Raw genomic sequence first — 23061 nt, 5'->3', positions numbered from 1 at the left:
CTGCGGTGCGTTTTTTTTAATTCGCAGCATGTCAATTGTATTTGCGTAATCGCTGTTTTTTTGTTGCGGGTTTTCCCCATTTAATTCAATGGGAGGTAAAACCCGCAAAAAATAGCAGATATTGCAATTTGTGCTGCGATTCCGCCGCAAAGATCGCAACTCAGAAAAAAAAAATCTTCTACTTACCCAGGATTCTGTGCTTCTTCGTTCAGGCCTGCCTCCTGGGATGACGTTTCATCACAGGCTGCAGCGGTCACATGGATGGTTGAGGGACTTGTCGCCATGGCTATGGGTAAATATGAAACTTTTCTTTTACATGCAGTTTTCCGCAGTGGACATTCCATCCAACAAACTGCACCACAATTTTGTTCATTTTTTTGGCCAGAATTCCCTTGGGGACGCTGTCTGCGATACTACGCTCATGCCCATTTATTTGCATAATGTCAGCAGCACATCTGCCTGTTTACACAGGAAGATGTGCTGCTGACAACGATAATATTTATTGCTGCCGGGAGTCGGACCCTGACCGATCAGATATTGATGGCCTATACACCGTGTTCCAAATTATTATGCACATTGGATTTAAGTGTCATAAACATTTAATTATTAGTTTTTCAATTAAACTCATGGATGGTATTGTGTCTTAGGGTATGTTCACACGATGAGAGGCATTTACGTGTGAAAAGACAGACTGTTAACAGCTGCCTCGTTTCACACGTAAATGCTCCTCCTCGCATTTTGCGAGCCGTCTGAGACGCTCGTAAATCTTGAGCTGTGCTTCATTGAGTTCAATGAAGAACAGCTCAAATTTCGTGGCAAAGAAGTGCCCTGCACTTCTTTGCCGAGGCAGTCCATTTACGCGTCGTCGTTTGACAGCTGTCAAACGACGACGCGTAAATTACAGGTTGTCTGCAAAATACGTCGGCAAACCCATTCAAATGAATGGGCAGATGTTTGCCGACGTATTGTAGCCCTATTTTCAGGCGGACAAATTAATAGGATTAGGAGAACAGCTGCTAAAATGCCATTGCAAAGCAGTAAACAGGTATTTGAAGCCACTGGTGCCTCTGGAGTCCCGCAAACCTCAAAGTGTAGGATCCTCCAGAGTTTCGCAAGTGTGCATAAAGCTATTATTCGGCCACCCCTAAACAATGCTCACAAGCAAAAATGGTTGCAGTGGGCTCAGAAATACATGAAGACTAATTTTCAAACCGTGTTGTTTACTGTTGTTGTGCAACCCTGGATGGTCCAGATGGATGGAGTAGTGGTTGGTTGGTGAAGGCCACCATGTCCCAACAAGGCTGCGACGTCAGCAAGGAGGTGGCGGAGTCATGTTTTGGGCAGGAATCATGGGGAGAGAGCTGGTAGGCACATTTAGGGTCCCTGACGGTGTGAAAAGGACCTCTGCAAAGTACGTAGAGTTTATGACTGACCACTTTCTTCCGTGGTACAAAAAGAAGAACCGTGCCTTCCGTAGCAAAATTATCTTCATGCATGACAATGCACCACCTCATGCTGCAAAGAATACCTCTGTGTCATTGGCAGCTATGGGCATAAAAGGAGAGAAACTCATGGTGTGGCCCCCTGACCTCAACCCTATTGAGAACCTTTGGAGCATCCTCAAACAAAATATCTATGAGGGTGGGAGGCAGTTCACATCAAAACAGAAGCTTTGGGAGGCTATTCTGACATCCTGCAAAGATATTCAAGCAGAAACTGTCCAAATACTCACAAATTCAATGGATGATTGAATGAGCTTTTGATTTCTGTAAATATGACCTCCTGATGCTGCAAATTCAACAAATTATCATTTTAGTTCCCTTTACAACCTTTAAAATGTTTTGATCTCTGTTGTGCATAATAATTTGAATTTGTTCAATAAAATTCGCATTATACTCCAACGGTTGATGGCTTGAAGATTATACTGACTGTCATTTGCATCGACTAGTTAGGAAAATCAGCGAAAAATAACATTTGCATAATAATTTGGAATGCGGTGTACTGAGGATAGGCCATCAATTTCTTAGGACTGGACAACCCCTTTAAAGACACATAATATCTTTATTACCGACAAGGTTACTTTTATTTGTTTCTTTGGAAAGACAGCGAGCTTCATTTATCAAAACTGTTATTGTTGTCCATAGCAACCAATCACAGTTCAGCTTTTATTTCTAAAACTGCTCTGGAAAAGTTATAGCTGCGCTGTGTTTATATTATATGGACAACATGGCCATTTTTTACTTTAGACAGTTTTATTTGAAATCAAATAATTTTTTATTAAACTTTTTCCAAGAATATAGTAACACACATATAAAAGGGATCACCCTGCCAACCGCTCCCCTCACCCAGCTTCCTTTATTCTCCCGACCAAACATTAGGAGAGAAAAAGAAAAATGGTAATGTCATACACATGTTTCGCCACGCAGGGCACTTACAGAATCAAATCTACCGAGAACACAGAAATACACGTTACAATTATATCATAGCATATAAAATCACAGAAGTACGAGCATGTCAAAGCATGGACAGATCCAATATTATGTATGTTTACCGATAAAAAATATTACCCCCCTCCCTCCCCGGAAACAGCCATCCAAACTTCAGAAGTCAATTAAGGTGTAAGTATCTGATTCCACCTCAACCTGCCTCGCACAAGTGTGATACTAGCCAGTCCGTCAGTATCTAACCACAGAGCCCATAACTTGTCAAAATGGGTAAGTTCCCCCACTTTTAAGGAAGACAGCCTTTTCATTAATGATCATCATATTCACTTTGGCAATAAATTCTTGTTCAGTTGGAGAAGGAGACTGTAGCCAATGTTCAGTTTACGAGCTACGTATAATAATAGGCCAGCTGCTGTTTTAAAATGTGCATCTAGAGTTAAACAGTCAACAAATCCTAACAAACAAACATTATAGTCCCTGGGCATAGGTGTAGAGAATACTTTCCCTATTATTCCTAGAACAGACAACCAAAATAGATTCAATTGTGGACAGTCCCACATCATGTGAATGAGATCGGCAGGCTCCAAGCAACATCTCGGGCACGTAGCGTCAGGCCTTACTCCAATACGGTGCAACACCATGGATGTCTTATACACACGATATGGTATATACAGCTGCGAGAGCCTGCTGCTTTCACTTAAACTTAAAGCTGGAACGGCCGCCACGATGCTGGACCAATGGTCCTCATCAATATCAGGTATGTCTCTTTCCCATTAATACATGGACACAAGAGGATATTTATCCTAAAATTTGGTCAATATCAGTTGGTATATCCAGGATATAATACCTCTCGTGTGTCCAGAAGGGCAGAGAGGTATTGCACAATAGCATCCTGCTGAATATTTACAGGTGACTGTGGAAATTGCGCCTTATTCGGAAGTCTTAGTTGTAGATACCGGTAGAACCTGCTCTGTGGGAACTTTAAGTCATATTTGAGATGTTGAAAGGATTTAAAATCTGACCCATGGAGAAGCCGAGACATTCTAGTAAGCCCTGCAGCCGTCCAGAATTCCGAACCATCTAACACAGCAAACTGAGGAAGAAATCTATTCCCCCTAAAGGATGTGCAGCCCGTGCATCCAGTTATCCCTCTCAGTTGTTTAACTTTCCCCCACGTTTTGTGAATAAGATCAAACGTTGGAAACATAGAACGATTACTAATAAATCTCCCTCCCTCAATAACAATCAACAGAATCCCACTTTTCAGATGATGTTATAGTATTAGTTCAGAGTCTCCCTCTACTGTATTTGTACTCCACCCCTTAATAAGTTGGCATTGCGTGGCTAAGAAGTATAGCCAGGGGTTTGGGAGGGCGAGGCCCCCAGAGTCCTTGGTCCTTTGCAGAGTTTCCAATCGCAATCTATGGTGTTCTCGTCTCAAAATAAGTTGGAAGTGGGCATTAATCCTATGGAATCTATTTAGCAGGATCCACACCGGTGATATGTGTAACAAGTATAGCAGTTCTGGCATCAATATAATTTTTATAAGGTTTAGCCGGCCTATGACAGAAAGAGACAGCTTGCACCACGCATCTTCCTTGCGTTTAAACTTCTGTGATAAAGGAGACAGGTTGAGATCCTCAAAGTCAAATATCCTATTAGTAACCTCTATACCTAAATAATGTATCTGTTTAACCCATTGGACAGGAGTCCCCACATATTCCTGAGGCCCCTCTAGGGGATCGATCGGAAGCAATGCCGACTTATGCCAGTTGATTGTAAGCCCGAAAAGATGTCCGAACTTATCCACCAGAGTCATAACCGCCACCAAGGAATGACCCATATCTCCCAAAAATAACAACACATCATCCGCATATAAGGCGATTTTTTTTTCCATAGCAGTCTAACTGCAGCAGCCAAGGGCTCTATAGCAATGGCAAAAGAGGCGAAAGCGGGCACCCCTGTCGTGTACCCCTGAAGAGCTGGAATTCTTCCGATAGACCACCATTAGCTCTAATCCTTGCTTTGGGACTGGAGTATAAGACCTTAACCCATGAGATGAACACAGGGCCAATCCCCGCACCATCAAGCGTATGCCATAGATATTGCCATTCGACGCTGTGAGAGTATGATCCTGTTCCCATAATTAAATGGTGGGATCTGCAAGCTAAGAAACAGTCAACGAATATTCACAGATATCGCTTTACCGGACATAAAACCCGTTTGATCAGGGTGTATAATAGATGTAATGACCTTATTCAACCTATTGGCGAGAGCTTTTGCAAGGATTTTCACATCTGTTGATTACAAGGAGATAGGGCGATATGATTCGGGGAGCTGAGGGTCTTTGCTCTCCCTTCGGTAACACTACAATGGTAGCTTCCTGCATGGATCCCAACACAAGTGATTCCTGAAAGACCTCTAATAGCCTAGGGAGCAGTTCCTCCCCATACTGTTTATAAACCTCTGTCGGCAAACCATCGACTCCCGGAGGCTTCTCATTGGCCATGTCTCTCACAGCCTCCTGCAGCTCCTCCAAGCTGAGAGGGGCATCCAGTTGAGCTCTATATTCGTCAGTCAGTTTAGGCAATCGGGCACCATCCAGTAAACCCAATATGTCTGCGGTAGTAGGATTCACCTTGGAGGAGTACAAGGAAGCGTAGAAGGATTGCAGTATACCCAAAATACGGGATATATCAGAAACTAGGCTCCCCGCAGAATCTCTCAGAGCACTAATATGTGAGGATCCCTGCTGGGCCCTCAAAATCATAGATAGCATATTACCAACCTTCTCCCCCTCCATGAAAAATCTTTGCTTGGCAAACTGTCTCTTCCTATCCGCCAGGCAAGAAGGTGAATCCTCAGGCAAGATTTAGCTTGCTTCAAGCCGTTATTAGTATCTGGTGCCAGACTAGCAATAAGGGCCGCTTCTGTAGCTGTCATATCCACATGTAATGTGGCATCTAATGCCTTTCATTTAGATTTAGTGATGTTAATGGCCTTAATCACCACATCTCGCAAATAAGCTTTCAAAGCCCCCCAAACCGAATGCACAGATGCCGACCCCACATTAAAGTCAAAATACTCTGAATGTAATTGTGGTACCTTCTCTTTATCATGTATAATAGACAGCCAAAATGGGTTAAGTTTCCACATTTGTGGGCCCTCACCCACCCTCATGAGGCTATAACTATCTTCAAGGGAGAATGGTTTGACAAGGATCTAGGCATGTATTCCGCCTCACTTATCATAGGGGGCAGCGTAGAACTGCACAGGGCAAGGTCTATACGGGATAACGAGGCATAGGTTGAAGAGCAACAAGAAAACGATCTACCCTGAGGATGTTTATCCCTCCATATTTCCACTAAGCCAATTCCTCAAGAACACCAAATGTAGTCTGTTCCAAAACCAAAGACCGAGTGTCAATACGGCATCTATCCCAGGCAGAGTCAGGGACATTGTTAAAGTCCCCAACTAGAAGATAAGGGATCCCCGGGTGCAGGGCCACAAATTCCAGTATCTCTCTCAACAGGACAGTAGAAAATGGGTGAGGAATATATAATGACATGAGGATGAAGACCTGCTGATCCACCTTGCAGAGAAAGCATACTTCTTCATCATTTCGCTGTACAAGACACTGAAATGGTACATTTCTATGCACCATGACTCACACCTCTAGAGTTATTAGAGTAGACAGCATGACACGCAAAATGTATCCATGATCTGCGCATCAGATCAACTCTATCGTTCGTAATAAGCAATTCCTGCAGGCAGTAGATAGCAGGCTGACATCTGAACAGGTATCGAAACACACCATGGCTTTTGGTAGGATCAGATAACCCCCTAACATTCCAGCTAATTATCGGTACGGATATAGACATAGTACATATGACTAGCAAATTTGCAAACATGTGTATCCCTATAGCTCTCCAAATATCAGGTACATCAAAATAATAAGGTTGAGCTCCCCTCCCCAAATCCCCCCCCCCAGATCCCAGATTGCAGGGCTTCTTTAGACCACTTTTAGATCTCTCAGTCTCCTTTTAACATCTAGGAAACGGGTCCTTCTTTTCTGGACCTCAGCCGAATATTCCTGAAAGAGGAAAATTTTACATCCATTGATGCTGAGCTCCGGCAAGTCAGGGGCTCTGCGGAGTAAAGTGTCACAATCTTTAAAGTGGAGCACTTTGGCCAATATAGGGCCTGGTGGGCGGCCAGGCGGCCGTGGCGTAGTGGGTACACAGTGTGCCCTCGCAATGGCAAATAATCTCAACAGTACGTCTTTTCCAAACTGTTGTATAAACCATTCCTCAATAAACTCTGTGGGGTTAGGCCCTTCAGCTTTTTCTGGGAACCCAATAATGTGAACGTTGTTGCGTCTGGATCTATTTTCCAAGTCGTCCACCTTCGACCACAGAGCTATGGAGTCTTGCACAGTTCTCCTGGAGACCTTTTTAACTTTAAGCATGTCATCTTCCAGGGTCGAGGTCCTTGCTGACACCTCAGTGGTTCTTTCAGAGATCTTATGAACATCTTATCTGAGGACAGATAACTCTTGCCTCATTCGCCCCCCCCCTTGCAATATTAGGGAGCTTATAGCAGAATTTCATTTAGTAACAGCCCTCAGCACATCTTTCAAGGTGGGCTCACTATCAGCCACAGCAGGGCTCCTATGTGCAGCAAGTGTTTTCCTCTGTGGGAGCAGAGGCGCCATTGCAGCGTTGTCCGCAGAGTCCGAGCCACAACGCCCATCATTCTGGGGCCAGCCAGACGGTCTCTCCTCCGCCATGCCATCTTTTCTAGCAAACCTCCTAAGGCGGTCTGCAACTTTCTCCCTCCTCTGTACAGGAGTCAATGACCTCCGTTCCTGCTCGGTGCCATCTTGGAAATCGGCAGCTCGTCCGGCTTTCATTGGAGTTTCATTGGAGTTTTACCTCCTTTCCGCGACATATCAACCAGCAATAGGTAAAACCGGTATCAGTATATGCAGGGGGAGCCAGCTAGAGGCAGAAGAGTAGCTATAGTCCCAGAAATACAGTGTACACTGGATAAAAGTACAGAGTGGAGGAAGGAGAGCTGAAATGTGCGTCCTTCTCCATGCAGAGTCAGGCCACGCCCCCCTTTAGACAGTTTTAATAAATAAGTCCCAGTGTGTGTATTATACCCTACTAGCTATTAACCTTCCACTACCCTAGACCACTTGGAATGTGACAATAAATCCATACACAACCCTAAATGACCAGGAATGTTGGCATTACCCCTTCACTACTCTAGTCTTCCATGGACGTAGCCATTAAACCTCTCACTATATTAATCAAACAAAGATGTGATCATTATTCCCTTCACCACCCTAGATCCCCAGAAATATACCTTTAACCCTCTTCCAACCCCTAGATGACCAGGAATGTTAGCATTAACTTCATTCACTATCCAAGACCACAGAGATGCAGCCAATTAACCAGGGGCATTGCTAGGGTCTTGAAAGCTTAAAAAAACAGGGGCACAAGACATATATTTACCCCCTCCCCTGAAAAATAAATAAATTTCGGAGATAGCATATCTATAAGACTAAGTTTCCTATAGCTACACCACTGGATAGAACTGGATACATTGTCTCAGCATACAGTATCATACATGATAGGCTTAGATACATGGCCCCAGCAGACAGTTTCACACATGATAGACTTAAGGCTCATTCAGACGAGCGTGATTTTCGTCCGTGTGCTGTGCGTTGAAACAACGCAGAGCACACTGACCCATTGATATCAATGGGGCTATTCACACAGCGAGTGTTTGTTGTGTGAAACTCACTGCATGTCCTATATTGGTGCATTTTCATGCAACTAGTTGCCAATTGAAGTCAATGGGAGCGTGAAAACAACGGACAGCGCACGGACACACATCCGTGTGCTGTCCGTGTTTCAAGCATCAATTTCACTGCAAGTGCATGAAAAACACATGCCACATGCAAGGCACACTGATGCAAAAACACAATGCACATAGAGATTTACGTGCGTTTTTTACATACGTAAATCTGTCATGCTCGTGTGAATGTAGCCTTAGATACAGGGCCCCACAGTAAGTATCTTTGTACTAAACCTCAGGGGCAAATTTGGCATTTCTGGTTATATCTTGGGGCTCTAATTAAAGACACCTGTAGAGAGTTCCCCCACACAATGCCCCCTGTATATAGTGTCACAAGCCCCCTGTATGGTTCCACACACAGTCCCCCTGCCATACATCCCCCTTGTAGACAGTGCCATGCAGTCCCCTATAGGTAGTCCCACATACCTACCTTTTCTCAGCAGACCCTATCATACATGATAGGCTTAGCTACGTGGCCCAGCAGACAGTATCACACATGATAGGTTTAGATACATTGCCCATCAGACAGTATCACACATGATAGACTTAGATACAGGGCCCAAGCAGTAAGTATCCTTGTACTAACATATGTTCATCCCCCAAAAAAACTGAGCGTGCGTGTATGTATATGGGTGTACGTATATCTATAGAAAAAGAAACTTTGCAGCACTCCAATATGAAAAAAGTGGTGGTTTATTCACTCCAGATACAACAGCAACGTTTCAATCCTACAATAGGATCTTTATCAAGCCTATACATATATCTATATATCTATCTATATACCGTATATAGATATATATGAGACAGCATATCTATAGCACTACGACCCTATAGGTATGGATAGAATTAGATACGTTGGCTCAGCAGACAATATCACACATGATTGGATTAGATATAGGGCCCAGCTTGCTGACATTGCAGCTCTAGCGCTGGACCAAGGAAAGGTAAGTACAAGAATTGTTTTGCTTTTGTATGTGTTACTAATTTTTTGGGTGTGTTTGTGATTTTTTACAGGTTCAGTTGTTGGACTACATCGGATTCGAGGACTACTTCGATTATGGCTTTTGTTATTCACAATAAAATGGTTAATGAGGGTAGTGTGGGTTTTTTATTTCAATAAAATATTTTTTCTATGTTCTTGTATTTTTTTTAAATTTACTACTACCGCCTTAGTAATGGCCGCTGGCTGATTGACAGCATCCATTACTAAGGCAGGGCTTAATGTTAGCCGGTGAAAAGGCTAGCACTAACCCCCCATTATTACTATGGTATCCACCGCCACCAGGGTTAACGGGAAGAGCTGAGTACATCCCAGTGCCGGACCATCTGTAGTGATGGTCAGTACTGGGGCGAATGCAGGCTGGTGTTATTAGACTGGGAAAGGCCATAAAATGTGGTTCATCCTGGGCATACTAGCCTGCTGCTGCTATGTTGTATCTGGCTTGTTACATAAATAGCCAGATACAACATAGCAGCAGCAGGCCTGCATTACCAGGGTGTGATGACTCACTGTGTTTGGGCTTTCACAGCTCAATAATACCAGCCTGTGGCCGCCCCAGTGCCCGTCCTTCACTACAGATGGTCGGGTACTGGATCATACCCCGCTCTTCCCAATACCCTTGGTGGCGGTGGCGGTGGTCCTGGGGTAAAAATGGGGGTTAGTGTTAGCCTCTGCATCGCCTAACACTAAGCCCCGCCTTAGTAATGGATGCTGTCACTCAGCCAGCAGCCATTACTAAGGCGGTAGTAATGAAGTTTAAAAGAAAATACAAAGACATAGAAGAAATATTTTATTGAAACAAAAGAAACCCACACAACGCTCATTAACCAATTTATTGAAAATAAAAAAGCCGTTTTCGAAGTAGTCCTCGAATCTGATGTAGTCCAACAACTGAACCTGTAAAAAAACACAAACACAAAAAAACAAACATTAGTAACACAGGTGGCAGGCTTAGATAGAGGGCCCATCAGACAGGATCACACATTAGCCATGTATCTAAGCCTGCCCGGCAGACAGGATCACACCATGTAGAGATCTTGTCTGCCGGGATCCTGTCTGCTTAGATATAGGGCACCAGCAGACAGTAATCTTATACAGTATAAGATTACTGTGTGCTGGGGCCCTGTATCTAAGCCTACAATGCGGTAGGCTTAGATACAGGGCCCATTAGACAGTATCATTCATGGCAATGTATCTAAACCTACTATGTGTTAAGCTTAGATACAGGGCCCATGTGTGATACCGTCTGCTGGACCCTACATCTAAGCCTACTACATTGGATTTGAAATGAAACAACTGAGATGCAAATTAAGTGTAGACTTTCAGGTTTAATTCAAGGGGTTGAACAAAAATATCCTGTGAAACATTTAGGAATTGCAACCATTTTTCTACACAGCATCGTCATTTCAGGGGCTCAAAAGTAATTGGAGAACTTAACATTACCATAAATAAAATGTTTTTTTTTTTTTAATACTTTGTAAAGAATCCTTTGCATGCAATGACTGCCTGAAGTCTGGAACCCATGGACATCATCAGACGCTGGGTTTCCTCCTTTGTGATGTTTTGCCAGGCCTTTACTGCAGCTGTCTTCAGTTGCTGCTCATTTGTGGGTTTGTGCCTTAAGTTTTCTCTTAAGCAAGTGAAATGCATGCTCGATCGGGTTGAGATCTGGTGATTGACTTGGCCATTGCAAAAAACTCCTGGGTTGCTTTCGCTGTATGTTTTGGGTCATTGTCCATCTGTACTGTGAAGCGACGTCCAATCAACCTTGCTGCATTTGGTTGCATCTGAGCAGAAAGTATATCCCTGAACACTTCAGAATTCATCCGGCTGCTTCTGTCTTCAGTCACATCATAAATGAACACTACTGACCCAGAGTCTTTGGCATGCCCATGCCATCGCATTGCCTCCACAATGATTTACAGAGGATGTGGTGGGCTTTGGATCATGAGCCATTCGAAGCCTTCTCCATACTTTCTTCCTCCCATCATTCTGGTACAGGTTGATCTTAGTTTCATCTGTCCAAAGAATGCTGTTCAGAACTGGGCTGGCTTCTTTAGATGTTGTTTGACAAAGTCTAATCTGGCCTTTCTATTTGTAAGGCTGATTAATGGTTTGCACCTTGTGGTGAACCCTCTGTATTTGCTCTCGTGAAGTCTTACCTTTATGGTAGACTTAGATACTGATACACCTACTTCCAGGAGAGTGTTCTTCACTTGGGTAGATGTTGTGAAGGGTTTTTTTTTCACCATGTAAAGGATTCTGCGATCATCCACCACTGTTGTCTTCCGTAGACGTCCAGTCCTTTTGGAGTTCACCAGTGCGCTCTTTTTTTTTTTCAAGAATGTACCAAACTGTTGATTTGGCCACTCCTAACATTTGTGCTATCTCTCTGATGGATTTCTTCATTTTTTTCAGCCGAGCAATGGTCTGTTTCACTTGCATTGGGAGCTCCTTTGACCTCATGTTGTGCGTTCACAGCAACAGCTTCCAAATGCACATGCCACACCTGGAATTAACTCCAGACCTTTTACCTGCTTAATTAATGATGGATTAATGAGGGAATAGCCCATGCAGCCCATTAAATAGCTTTTGAGATAATTGTCCAATTACCTTTGGTCTCTTGAAAAAGAGGCATCTACAAATTAAAGAGCTGTAATTCCTAAACCCTTACTCAAATTAGGATGTGAATACCCTCCAATAAAAGCTGAGAGTCTGCACTTTAAGCCCATATTGATTATATAACGGTATATTCAATATCTTTTGGTAAACAGCTAAAATGACAAAACTTGTGTCACTGTCCAAATAATTCTGGACCTAACTGTATATTCTTCCTTTATGAAAAAAAAATCCTCCTCCTCTCATTTTCGTCAAGGTCAGCTCTAAACGATTTAATTGCAATTCGGAGTAATGCATTAGAGCAAATTTAGTGCTCAGCGATTTTACTTATTTACAGACTGCACTTATTTACAGACACTCTATTCTGTGATGCGATCTCTTCATTTATTAGGATAGGTGGGGGAAGTCGGAGACCCACCGATCATAAAGTAATGCCATATCTTAGCGATGTGAAAACCAATTTAACTTAAAGGGTAACTAAACTTTCGGAAAACTTCTGACATGTCATAGTGACATGTCAGAAGTTTTAATTGGTGAGGGTCCGAGCACTGAGATCCCCACCTATCACTAAAACAAAGCAACAGAAGCGCTTGTGTAAATGCTGAGCCACTTAGTTTCTAAACCTCTTTTCTCCAAAGCCGAGCAGTTGGTGTATGGGCTCATAGACTTTCTATTGAGTCCGTACACCAACTGCTATGCTTTCTGAGAAAAGCCACTCAGAAGCAAAGCAGCTCAGCGCTCAGCTCAGCTTAGCGCTTCTGCCGCTTCTTAAGCCATCGGTGGGGATCTCAGTGCTCGGACCCTCACCTATCAAAACTTCTGACATGTCACTGTTACATTTCAGAAGTTTTCTGAAAGTTTAGTTACCCTTTAGTGCAAATAGAGTTACAGCAAACATACTAGGTTGAATTTTATTTTCCATTGAATGGAAAGCTTCTTCTGTCTCAAATCTCTGTACTTGACTTGTACAACTAGTTTGTATGTTTGGTTTAGTCATTTTCTTTTTATATTTTCCCAGTAGGCTCCAGTACCACAATTAGCAGTAGGGCTCTGGTATGAAAGAACGCAGGAAAATATCACTGTGCACATGATGTCTGATACCACAAGAGACTCAATGTAAGTTACTTTCTGATGTTTCCTTATTGTTCTAAGAAATTGTTTGTGTGAACTATCCAATTCCATTGGGAATAAAATGCATTCCATTAATATTTAAGTAGATTTTTTTTTTTACATATGGTTATATTGGACTATTTGAAAAAAATGGAAATGTTTGAATTACCTTTGATCAATTTGGTTAAAACTGACAAGGAAAGATGAAGCAAATACAGTAGGTGAAGCAAAGCTAACATTTAACATGTTGACCGTTTTTGTGCAACATGTTAGAGTATGTAGCATAGCAGCTTAAAGGCTATGTAAACCTTTGAAAGGCAATTTTTTTAAGGTAAGATAAGGCCTCATGCACACGGCAGTATTCTGGTCAGTATTTTGCTACAGTATTTGGAAGCCAAAACCAGGACCGGGTCCAAAACGCTAAAGAGGTGAAAATCTTTCCATTATAGGTTTTCTCTGTTTATGTTCCACTACTGGTTTTGGCTTCCAAATACTGAAGCAATTACTGATGTGTGCATGAGGCCTTAATCAGGATGTTTGATGCAACTTTATGATTACTTTTTATTAATATTTTGTTTTACTTTGTGAGATACAGCTGTTCTGTATTCTCCATACAGAGCAGCTGTATCTAGCGCTATTCACTGAATCCGTCAGTCCCGCGGACCTGACGGGTGTAGTGACAGCGGGTTATACATGTCTCTGACATGCAGGATCCACTTGTAAACTATCACATCTAAGTTACCTAAGACCCTTTCACTTTTTTCACATATTGTTATGTTGAGGCCTTGTGCTAAAATAAAAAAAATCACGTTTTTTCCCATGATTCTGCACTGAATATCCCATAATGACAATGTAATGGTAATGGCGGGGTAGGGAGACAGACAGGTGAGCCCTAATCTACCCGCCACTCAGTCCCTGCCTACTTGCAACGGCCCATCCTAAGCGACGGCGTACAACTGGGCGACGGTCCCTACGCTCACTAAGTGCACGACAGACAAACAGACAAGGGTACACAGAAGCTAAGGGAAATGGGGCTGTTGCCCACGGCAACCCCGTGAGCAACAAGAATAGTGAACGAGCCGAGTCAAACCAGGAGTGGACGAGGTACAGAACGCAGAGCAGGAGAATAGTCAGTCAAGCCAGGGTCAATATGAAGCAGAAGACAAGTAGTAAGCAGCAGCAGAAGAGCCAGGAAACAGACTGAAAGAATCACAGGCAAAGGAGGAGCAGGAAGTGAAGGTATAAATAGACAGAGGGTGGGAGCTAGCTCCGTCTGGCCAGGCTGTGATAGGCTCTCCCACTCCTCAGCCTCCCCGACTGATTGGTGGAATAAGGGGTCACTCGACCAGACTTAGGAGCAGGTGCGGAGTGAGTAACCACGGGCGTCGACACAGAAGCTGTGTCAGGCAGATCCTTTACAGACAAAGTGGAATCAGAATTGTAGAAATTTGTACAAATTTATTAACAATGAAAAACACAAATTTCGATTGGTAAATATTCAGACACTTTGCTATGACACTTGAAATGTAGCTCTGGGGGCCTCCTAATTCTTTAGATCATCTTTGAAATGTTTCTACACCTTTACTGGAGTCCACCTGCGGTTAACTCATTTGATTGGACATGATTTCGAAAGACACCCCCCCCCCCCCGATCTATATAAGGTCTCACAGCTGACAATGCATGTCAGAGCAAACACCAAGCTATGAGGAGGAACAAACTGCCTGTAGAGTTCAGAGACAGGATTGTGTGGAGGCACAGATCTGGAGAAGGGTACAAAGAAAAATCTGCTGCACTGAAAGTTCCTAAGAGCACAGTGGCCTCCATAATTCTTAAATGGAAGAAGTTTGGAACAACCAGGACTCTTCCTAGAGCTGGCCACCCCACCAAACTAAGTAATAAGGGGGAGAAGGGCCTTGGTAAGAAAGGTGACCAAGAACCCAATGGTCACTCTGGCTGAGCTCCAAAGATGCTGTGTGCAGATGGGAGAAACTTCCAGAAGGTCAACCATTACTGCAGCACTCCACCAATCTGGGCTTTATGGCAGAGTGGCCAGAAAGAAGCCTCTCCCCAGTAAAAGACACATGAAACTGTGCCAGGAGTATGCAAAAGAGCACCTAAGGGACTCTCAGATTGTGAGAAACAAGATGCTGTGGTCTGATAAAACCAAGATTAACTTTTTGGCCTCAATTCTAAGCTTCATGTCTGGAGGAAATCAGACACTGCTCGTCATCTGCCCAATACCATCTCTACAGTGAAGCATGGTGGTGGCAGCATCCTGCTGTGGGGGTATTTTTCAGTTGCTGGGACTGGAAGACTGTTCAGGGTTGAGGGAAAGATGAATGGAGCAAAGTATATTCTTAATGAAAACCTGATCTAGAGTGCTCTGGACCTCAGACTGGGCCGAAGGTTTACTTTCCAACAAGACAATGACCCTAAGTACACAGCCAAGACAACACAGGAGTGGCTTAGGGACAACTCTGTGAATGTCCTTTAGTGGCCCAGCCAGAGTCCTGACTTGAACCCAATCGAACATCTCTGGTAAGACGTAAAAATGGCTGTCCACTGATGGTCCCCACCCAACCTGACAGAGATTGAGAGGATCTGCAGAGAAGAATGGCAGAGAATCCTCAAATCCAAGTGTGTAAACCTTGTGGCATCATACCCAAGAATACTGGAGGCTGTTATCGCTGCCAAAGGTGCATCAACTAAGTAGTGAGTAAAGGATCTGAATACTTATGTCAATGTAATATTTAGTTTTTCCTTTTCAATAAATTAGCAAAGAATACTGACATTCTGTTTTCACCTTGTCATTATGTGGTATTGAGTGCAAAATGATGGGAGAATTTATTTTATTTTAGCACAAGAATCAACATAAAATGGGAAAAAATTTAAAGAGTCTGAAGACTTTCCGAATGCACTGTATAGACAGGAACGTCAGGGGCTCCCACTAGGAGCAGAATCTCCATTCAGAGCATCTGCAGCACTGTGGGGGATTACCCTAATAGACAGGGGCTCCCTCTAGGAGCAGAATTCCCGGCAAGAGTGGCGGCAACGCTCTGGCCGGGCATTCTGCTCCTGGAGGAGCCATGACGGTAGCGTAAAGCCGTAGTGGGCCCCGGCACTTGCCCAGGTTCACCAGGTGCTGAGGCCACCCCAGCCCATCAGTGCCACGGACCTGACAGATACAGGATTCAGTGCTATATACAGCTACTCTGCATACAGTATACAAAGTAGCTGTGTCTCAAAAAGTATGAATCATTTTTAATAAAAAGCATTTTGAAAGTTGCACCATTCACACTGATAGATATTTCTATTTTTAAAAAAAATGTTTCATCTAAGGTGTACATAGCCTTTAAGATAATGCAATACTGTAGGTCAACCCGCAGACCAATGAGACACCACACGTAGCTCAGCTCATTTACTGTAGCTCTGCTTCTGCTGTATATAGTTTTATTTCATATGTTAACACCCTTTGTATGAGTATAGAATGTGCATGAATTGATATTTGTAATTCATTATTTTAATACATATTCATGTATAATAATAATAATAGACCATACTATATGATCGACAAACGTGTGAAGGAGCATTACGTGGGCATAGATATAGGGAGGGCAGAGGTAGCATTTGGTCCCGGGCCCTGGTGCTTGTAGAAGCCCAAAGACCTGTCTCTCACAAGACCAGACCAGTTTTATAAATGGCACATGGTAGGTGGGGGACCCTGATATAGCACAGGAAATTAAAGTTTTGCCTCTGGAGCATTACTTACATAATTTATGATGTTATATTAAATTTCCCTGTGACTCAGTTTTCACTGGAGTTGATTTATCCCGTTAGTGACCGCCAATTCGCCTTTTCACGGCGGCCACTAACAGGCTTTATTCTGATGCATATGCCTTTTTACGGCACTGCATCAGAATAAAGTAAACAGAGCAGGGAGCTGCCAAATCTCCCTGCTCTCAGGGCTGGGGGCGTCCCTGCTCTGCCGGGTGATATCGATATTAGTATCAATCTCACCCGTTTAACCCTTCAGATGCGGTGCGCAATAGCGTGCACCGCATCTGAGTAGTTTTTGGAGAGAGGGAGGGAGCTTCCTCTCATCCCACTGACACCCGGCGATAAGATCGGCGAGTGTCTGTGTCTCCAACGGCAGCCGGGGGCCTAATAAAGGCCCCCAGGTCTGCCTGTAGTGAATGCCTGTTAGGTCAGGCAGTAATACACTGCAATACAAAAGTATTGCAGTGTATTATAATAGCGATCGGATGATCGCATATTAAAGTCCCCTAGTGGGACTAGTAAAAAAGTTTAAAAAAAAGTTTAATAAAGTTAATGAAAAAAAAATGTGAAAAAAAAAATGAAAAACCCACTTTTTCCCCTTACATACTGCTTTAGTATTAAAAAAACTAAATAAAGTAAAAAAGTTACACATATTTGGTATCGCCGCGTCCGTAATGACCCCGACTATAAAGCTATTACATTACTTAACCCGCACGGTGAATGCCGTAAAAAATGAAATTAAAAAACAACGGAAAAATTGCTGTTTTATGTGAATCCTGACTTTAAAAAAATGTGATTAAAAAGTAATCAAAAATTTGCATCTACTCCAAAATTGTACCAATAAAAACAACATGTTTTCCCGCAAAAAAAAAGCCCTCATACAACTGCATCGGCGAAAAAATATAAACGTTACGGCTCTTCAAATATGGAGACACAAAACCAAATAATTTTGAAAAAAAAGTGTTTTTACTGTGTAAAAGTAGTAAAACATACAAAATCTATACAAATTTGGTATAGTTGCAATCATAACAACCCGCTGAATAAAGTTACTGTGTTATTTATACCACACGGTAGACGGCATAGATTTAGGATGCAAAAAAGAGTGGCGAAATTTCTGATTTTTTTCTATTCCCCCCCAAAAAAAAGTTAATAAAAGTTAATCAATAAATAATATGTACCTCAAAATGGTGCTATTAAAAAATACAACTTGTCCCGCAAAAAAACAAGACCTTATACAGCTATGTAGACGCAAAAATAAAAAAGTTATAGCTCTTGGAATGCGCCGATGGAAAAACTAAAAAAATAGCTTGGTCATTAAGGTCTAAAATAGGCTGGTCATTAAGGTGTTAAACTTTGATATAGGATGCAAAAAAATAATAATTTTGGAATCAGCTGTCCTGTTTGTCTCTGTTTCCAATGGTCTGAAGTCCTCTGTGGTTAAACTCAGCTTGTGCAAATATTTATAGAGCATATAGGAAATGATATTCCTCTGTTATAAATGAGCGGCTCGTTTCCTGTGGAGTGAGGTCACTTCCATTACACTGAGATATTAGAGTTGATGGGTAAGGTTAATTATGCCCTATGTTCTTGATGGCACTTTCCTACACTGTATTCTAAAGATTTTAATAACCTACTTGTCAATAGTTTGAGCTGGTTTCCAAACCTGACTTCTATATATTAAACTGAAGAATTGCATTTAAAGCATAACTTTTAGCGTTACATTAATTGTGGCCTTTGCTTTCTTTTCAAGGGTTTTACATTTATGCAGAGAAGAAAACTGCACAATGAAGATTGGAATGATTGCTACCGGGAAAGTAGAAAATATTACAGTAGATATTAAAATGGACATGGATACATTGCATTATGTGCCGGGGCTGACCACACCTTACAATGAGATGCTCCCTAAACCTGAGCTTATTGATATTACAAAGCTAATTGGTGTCCAGGTGGTTCTTATCTTGGCATATAGTTCCATTATTCTTCTCGGGGTGATAGGTAACACCCTTGTCATTTATGTTGTCATTAAGTTTAAGACTATGCGCACTGTCACCAACTACTTTATTGTCAATCTTGCAGTGTCTGACTTAATGGTGAACGCTCTGTGCCTCCCATTCACATTGGTTTATACTCTTCTGGATGAGTGGAAGTTTGGAACAGTGTTGTGCCATTTAGTGACCTATGCTCAAGGCCTGGCAGTGCAAGTATCAACAGTTACTCTTATGGTAATTGCCCTTGACAGACATCGATGCATTGTATACCATCTGGAGAGCAAAATCTCAACAAACATTTGCTTTATGATCATAGGTATTACTTGGACTTGTAGTGCCGCACTTGCCAGCCCATTGGCAATATTTAAAGAATACTCCCTTATTGTTATTTCACCAGATTTTCAAATTCAAGTTTGTGCAGAAAGGTGGCCTGTAGGACATCTCAACTACAGTACAATATACAGCATATCAATGTTGTTGATTCAATACATTTTACCCCTGGCCATTATATCATACGCTTATATAAGAATATGGACCAAATTAAAGAACCACGTCAGCCCAGGGGGAGGTAATGACCATTATCACCAAAGACGACGTAAGACAACTAAGATGTTAGTAGCTGTAGTAGTGGTATTTGCAGTGTGCTGGCTGCCTTTCCATGCCTTTCAACTTGCAAGTGATATTGATAGCAAGGTTTTGGACTTGAATGAATATAAACTTATTTATACTATATTTCATGTGATTGCAATGTGTTCTACGTTTGCCAACCCAATCCTTTATGGGTGGATGAACAACAATTACAGAACAGCATTCCTCACTGCTTTTAAATGTGAACAGAGGATGGATTCTATACACCCTGAAGTCTCTGTAGCCTTTCAAGCCAAGAAGAAACAGTTACAAGTCAAGAAGATTAATGGACCAGTCAGCAACTGTGAAAATACTTGCACACAACCTACCAATGTGTAATGCTAAAACAAGCTAACGTCACGTGAAAAACTTTGCTTCAGAATGACAATATTAAAAGTCATGGACATCAATGGTTACAAAGAGAGAACAGACACAAAACTATAATGGTAAGGTCACGTGGTTTCCTTCAGACAGAAAATGTCATCTGGCTCCATTTAGTGACAACATACGGTTAAATAATCTTGATGTTGGAGTTCTTGATCCAAATCTGCCCAAAATGTGCCTGAAAAAACATCACTGATATCCAACTCAAATTTTCTGTCTTTTTGTAAAAGGTTTTGTCAGGTTTTGAAATCATCAGCCATTAAATTAAATAATATGTACTTGCACTTAATGCCAAACACCGGAAAGAGGTGACGCTGGTGAAATGGGCATAGACTTTTGTCTTTTTAAAAAATAAAAAATAAAAAAAAAAGAAGAATTGTCAGCTAAAAGCTCTGTGACCTTAGTTGTGTTCTATCTTTGTCATTTAAACTTGCTGGTAATGATAAAAGAACACTAAAAAGGCATTGCTCGGTACACTTGACATTAAGCCATGGAGGTTCTGAATTGGGTGATCAATAAGGGTGGAATACATGTAGCAGAATATATGCATTTGTTGCTCTGGTTTTACCGTGATTATTGTAATAAATGAGGAAAAATGCAATTGTGGTAAAATCATGGCATAAACCATGTGTTTGCTAAGGTACATCTGTGGTGTAGTAGTCTTGTGGCTAGTGCCGCACCATTCTGCAACATGTGAATACACCCTAAAATCAATTTGTTTCAGTTTTGAAGCAGGCCCACCTTTTTTTTACTATTTCTATTTACCATTGATCATATACTATATATATATATATATGTACATGTTGTATATTACAACAGTTATAATACTTCTGCTGTATGTGCAATATTGAATTATTTACATCTGTTTATGAATGTCCTTTTTTCATAAGAGTGCATGTAGTGCAATAGTGATCTATAAAGCAAATTATTTATATGGTATTTTTATAACATGAGATTAGTTATTCTATGGTAATGATGTGATTGTCGGTACGGAATTCCTCTGCTAAATTATGTATGCTGGTAAAACTGCTTGCATGAGTTGCCAAAGTTAGTAAACTGCAGTGCCAAAACCTCTTCAGTAAAGCTAGAGCTTAATGTATGCTGTTTTATGCGATTACCATGGTAAATATACTGAACTGCAGACATTGATGTTTTGTACATGAGCAGTCTGAGTATCATGTTTGAATTATTCATTTGTACTAGATTTCTATTCCCAGTTGAGGTAAAATACACTTTGGAAGCATGGAATGAAATGTCCTTCAAAAGAATTCTCAATGGCAAAACGAAGCAGTTTAAAATGTAGCTAAAAATTATTTCCCAAAAACTGCATGAAAAAACTGCAAAGAAGAGACTTATTCATAATAGCTGAGCCCTATCTATTATGAGTTAAAGTAACTAATATAATAAAAAGTAAGAAACTATTTAAGATTATTTTACATTTCATTACATTCCTCCACATACATAGATTTTTTTATTTATTGTTTTACTGACACTCAGGCCTATTGTAACTTTATTGTATTGGGATCGGGCAATATTTTTGGAATTACATGATACAGTAAATGTACATCTGCATCTGTCTTTTCATTTTCCTTCAAATTAATAATATACTTAAAATTTTTTGTCTTAAAATTAACTTCTTCCATTTCTTAGTGCATCTTACTCTCCATATTCAACTTTTGGCCATATTTACTGTTATAGACACACACACTTTTTGTATGGTATTGAAAAAAACAACTGTGAAGAATAAAAACATAGTATGCACCAATATTTCATTTAGAGCATGCTGATATTGATGGATCACAATGATACATATATATTTATTTTTTCTATCCACATTCTAAGACCAGTTTAACACCACTGTAATATGGCTTACTATTACACCTGGACCCCCTGTGGTTCTACTATACTGAATTTAGATAACCATAGAACCCTATGGTGATCTAAGTTTGGTCAGGAGAAACCGTGGTGGGTTTGGGTATTGCAGTTATAATACAGATGCTAACATGTGGTTGTGTTAAACTGACCTTAGACTACTTCACATAAGGCTATTTTAGTGTTGTTGTATTTTATTTAAGGAATTACAAAAGGCCTAAATCATTTTGTTGTGTTTTTTTTTTTTTTTTGCCAATTTCACCTCTGAGTCCAATGGGATGGGGAAAAAATTGCTTATAAAAACTGGCATGCAGTTTTAAATTTAAACAATCTCATGCACATCATCTTTACTTTAAATAATACAGCGTTAGTAAAAAAAAAAAATCATGAGACATATCTTTGTATGAAAATCGTGAAATCATGCTGTTCTCAACCTCACCACTATCGCCCCAGTTCCCTTATATATGAGACCTAACGCTGGAATGGCTTATAAGAAGACCATTCACATTGATGTAGCAGACATGATTCACTTGGCAAGCTGTTGTGCCATGCGATTTCTACATTGTGGCTTTGAGCTCATCATGGTGTCATGAATATTATCTGGAGAACTACTGCATAATTTTACTCAGTTATCATGATGCAACATGATAAAATCCCAAAAATTTAGATGACAATATGATGCCTGCTACATCTATCATTTGGAAGCAATAACAAAACAATAGAGATATAGTTGCATTTGTAAACCTACTGCTTGGAGGCTGGGTTTATCATCTATGTCCTCCCACCTCCTCGGAGCAACATTCCTTCAATGAATTTTCACTATTAACAAAAAATAAAATAATGAAACTTTGTGGTACACTCTGATAGAATGTGCATCCCCATCATAGTAGGTACACTGGATTATAGTAACTGGTTATGAGTTCCTTGTAGCAGAATGTAGATTTATACACAACTGTTACTTGGTTTATAATAATAATTACACTACAGTACACTATATAATGTGAGTTAGAGAGTTGAATACAATGAATATAGATGCAGTAGGAGAGGTTTTTTATTTTAACTTCATAGGACATTGTACATTCCAGTAGATACAAACAGGAGTACAGGACAAATTACTAGTACATCAAACCTTGTTACACTGTTGTTGTTGGGTTTTTTGCATAACTTTTATTAAAGTTTTTATAATTTTTTTAAACAGAGACAACAGTTCAGTACAAATAAATAATTTAGAAAAATATACATTCCCAATACAAAGCCCCAAATGTTAAGCCTAATAATATGGAAGGGAAAAACAACATACATATGATAGTCTTGTAAGCAATCCTAAATAGATCTGTGAGTAAAAATCTAGTGCAGCCCAAGTGCAGGGTGTATT

At 41.1% G+C, this 23061-nt stretch overlaps 1 protein-coding gene across 2 annotated transcripts in view; it reads left to right on the top strand.

The window, feature by feature from the left end:
- The window catches only part of NPY2R (neuropeptide Y receptor Y2), a 63394-nt gene extending 40823 nt beyond the window's left edge, over positions 1–22571 (top strand). Inside the window, exons 2-3 of one of the 2 annotated variants that reach the window (XM_075860321.1) lie at positions 12950–13044; positions 18566–22571. In XM_075860321.1, the coding sequence (XP_075716436.1) occupies positions 13016–13044; positions 18566–19769 (1233 nt within the window). In that variant the 5' untranslated portion in view covers positions 12950–13015 and the 3' untranslated portion in view covers positions 19770–22571. Of the gene's footprint in view, positions 1–12946; positions 13045–18565 lie in introns of both variants that reach the window. The other variant, XM_075860320.1, reaches the window with a different exon arrangement.
- Positions 22572–23061: the final 490 nt, after the last annotated feature.

Source organism: Rhinoderma darwinii, chromosome 1, assembly GCF_050947455.1.
Source record: "Rhinoderma darwinii isolate aRhiDar2 chromosome 1, aRhiDar2.hap1, whole genome shotgun sequence".
Taxonomy (NCBI): domain Eukaryota; kingdom Metazoa; phylum Chordata; class Amphibia; order Anura; family Rhinodermatidae; genus Rhinoderma; species Rhinoderma darwinii.
This window is presented reverse-complemented; position numbering and strand designations above follow the sequence as displayed.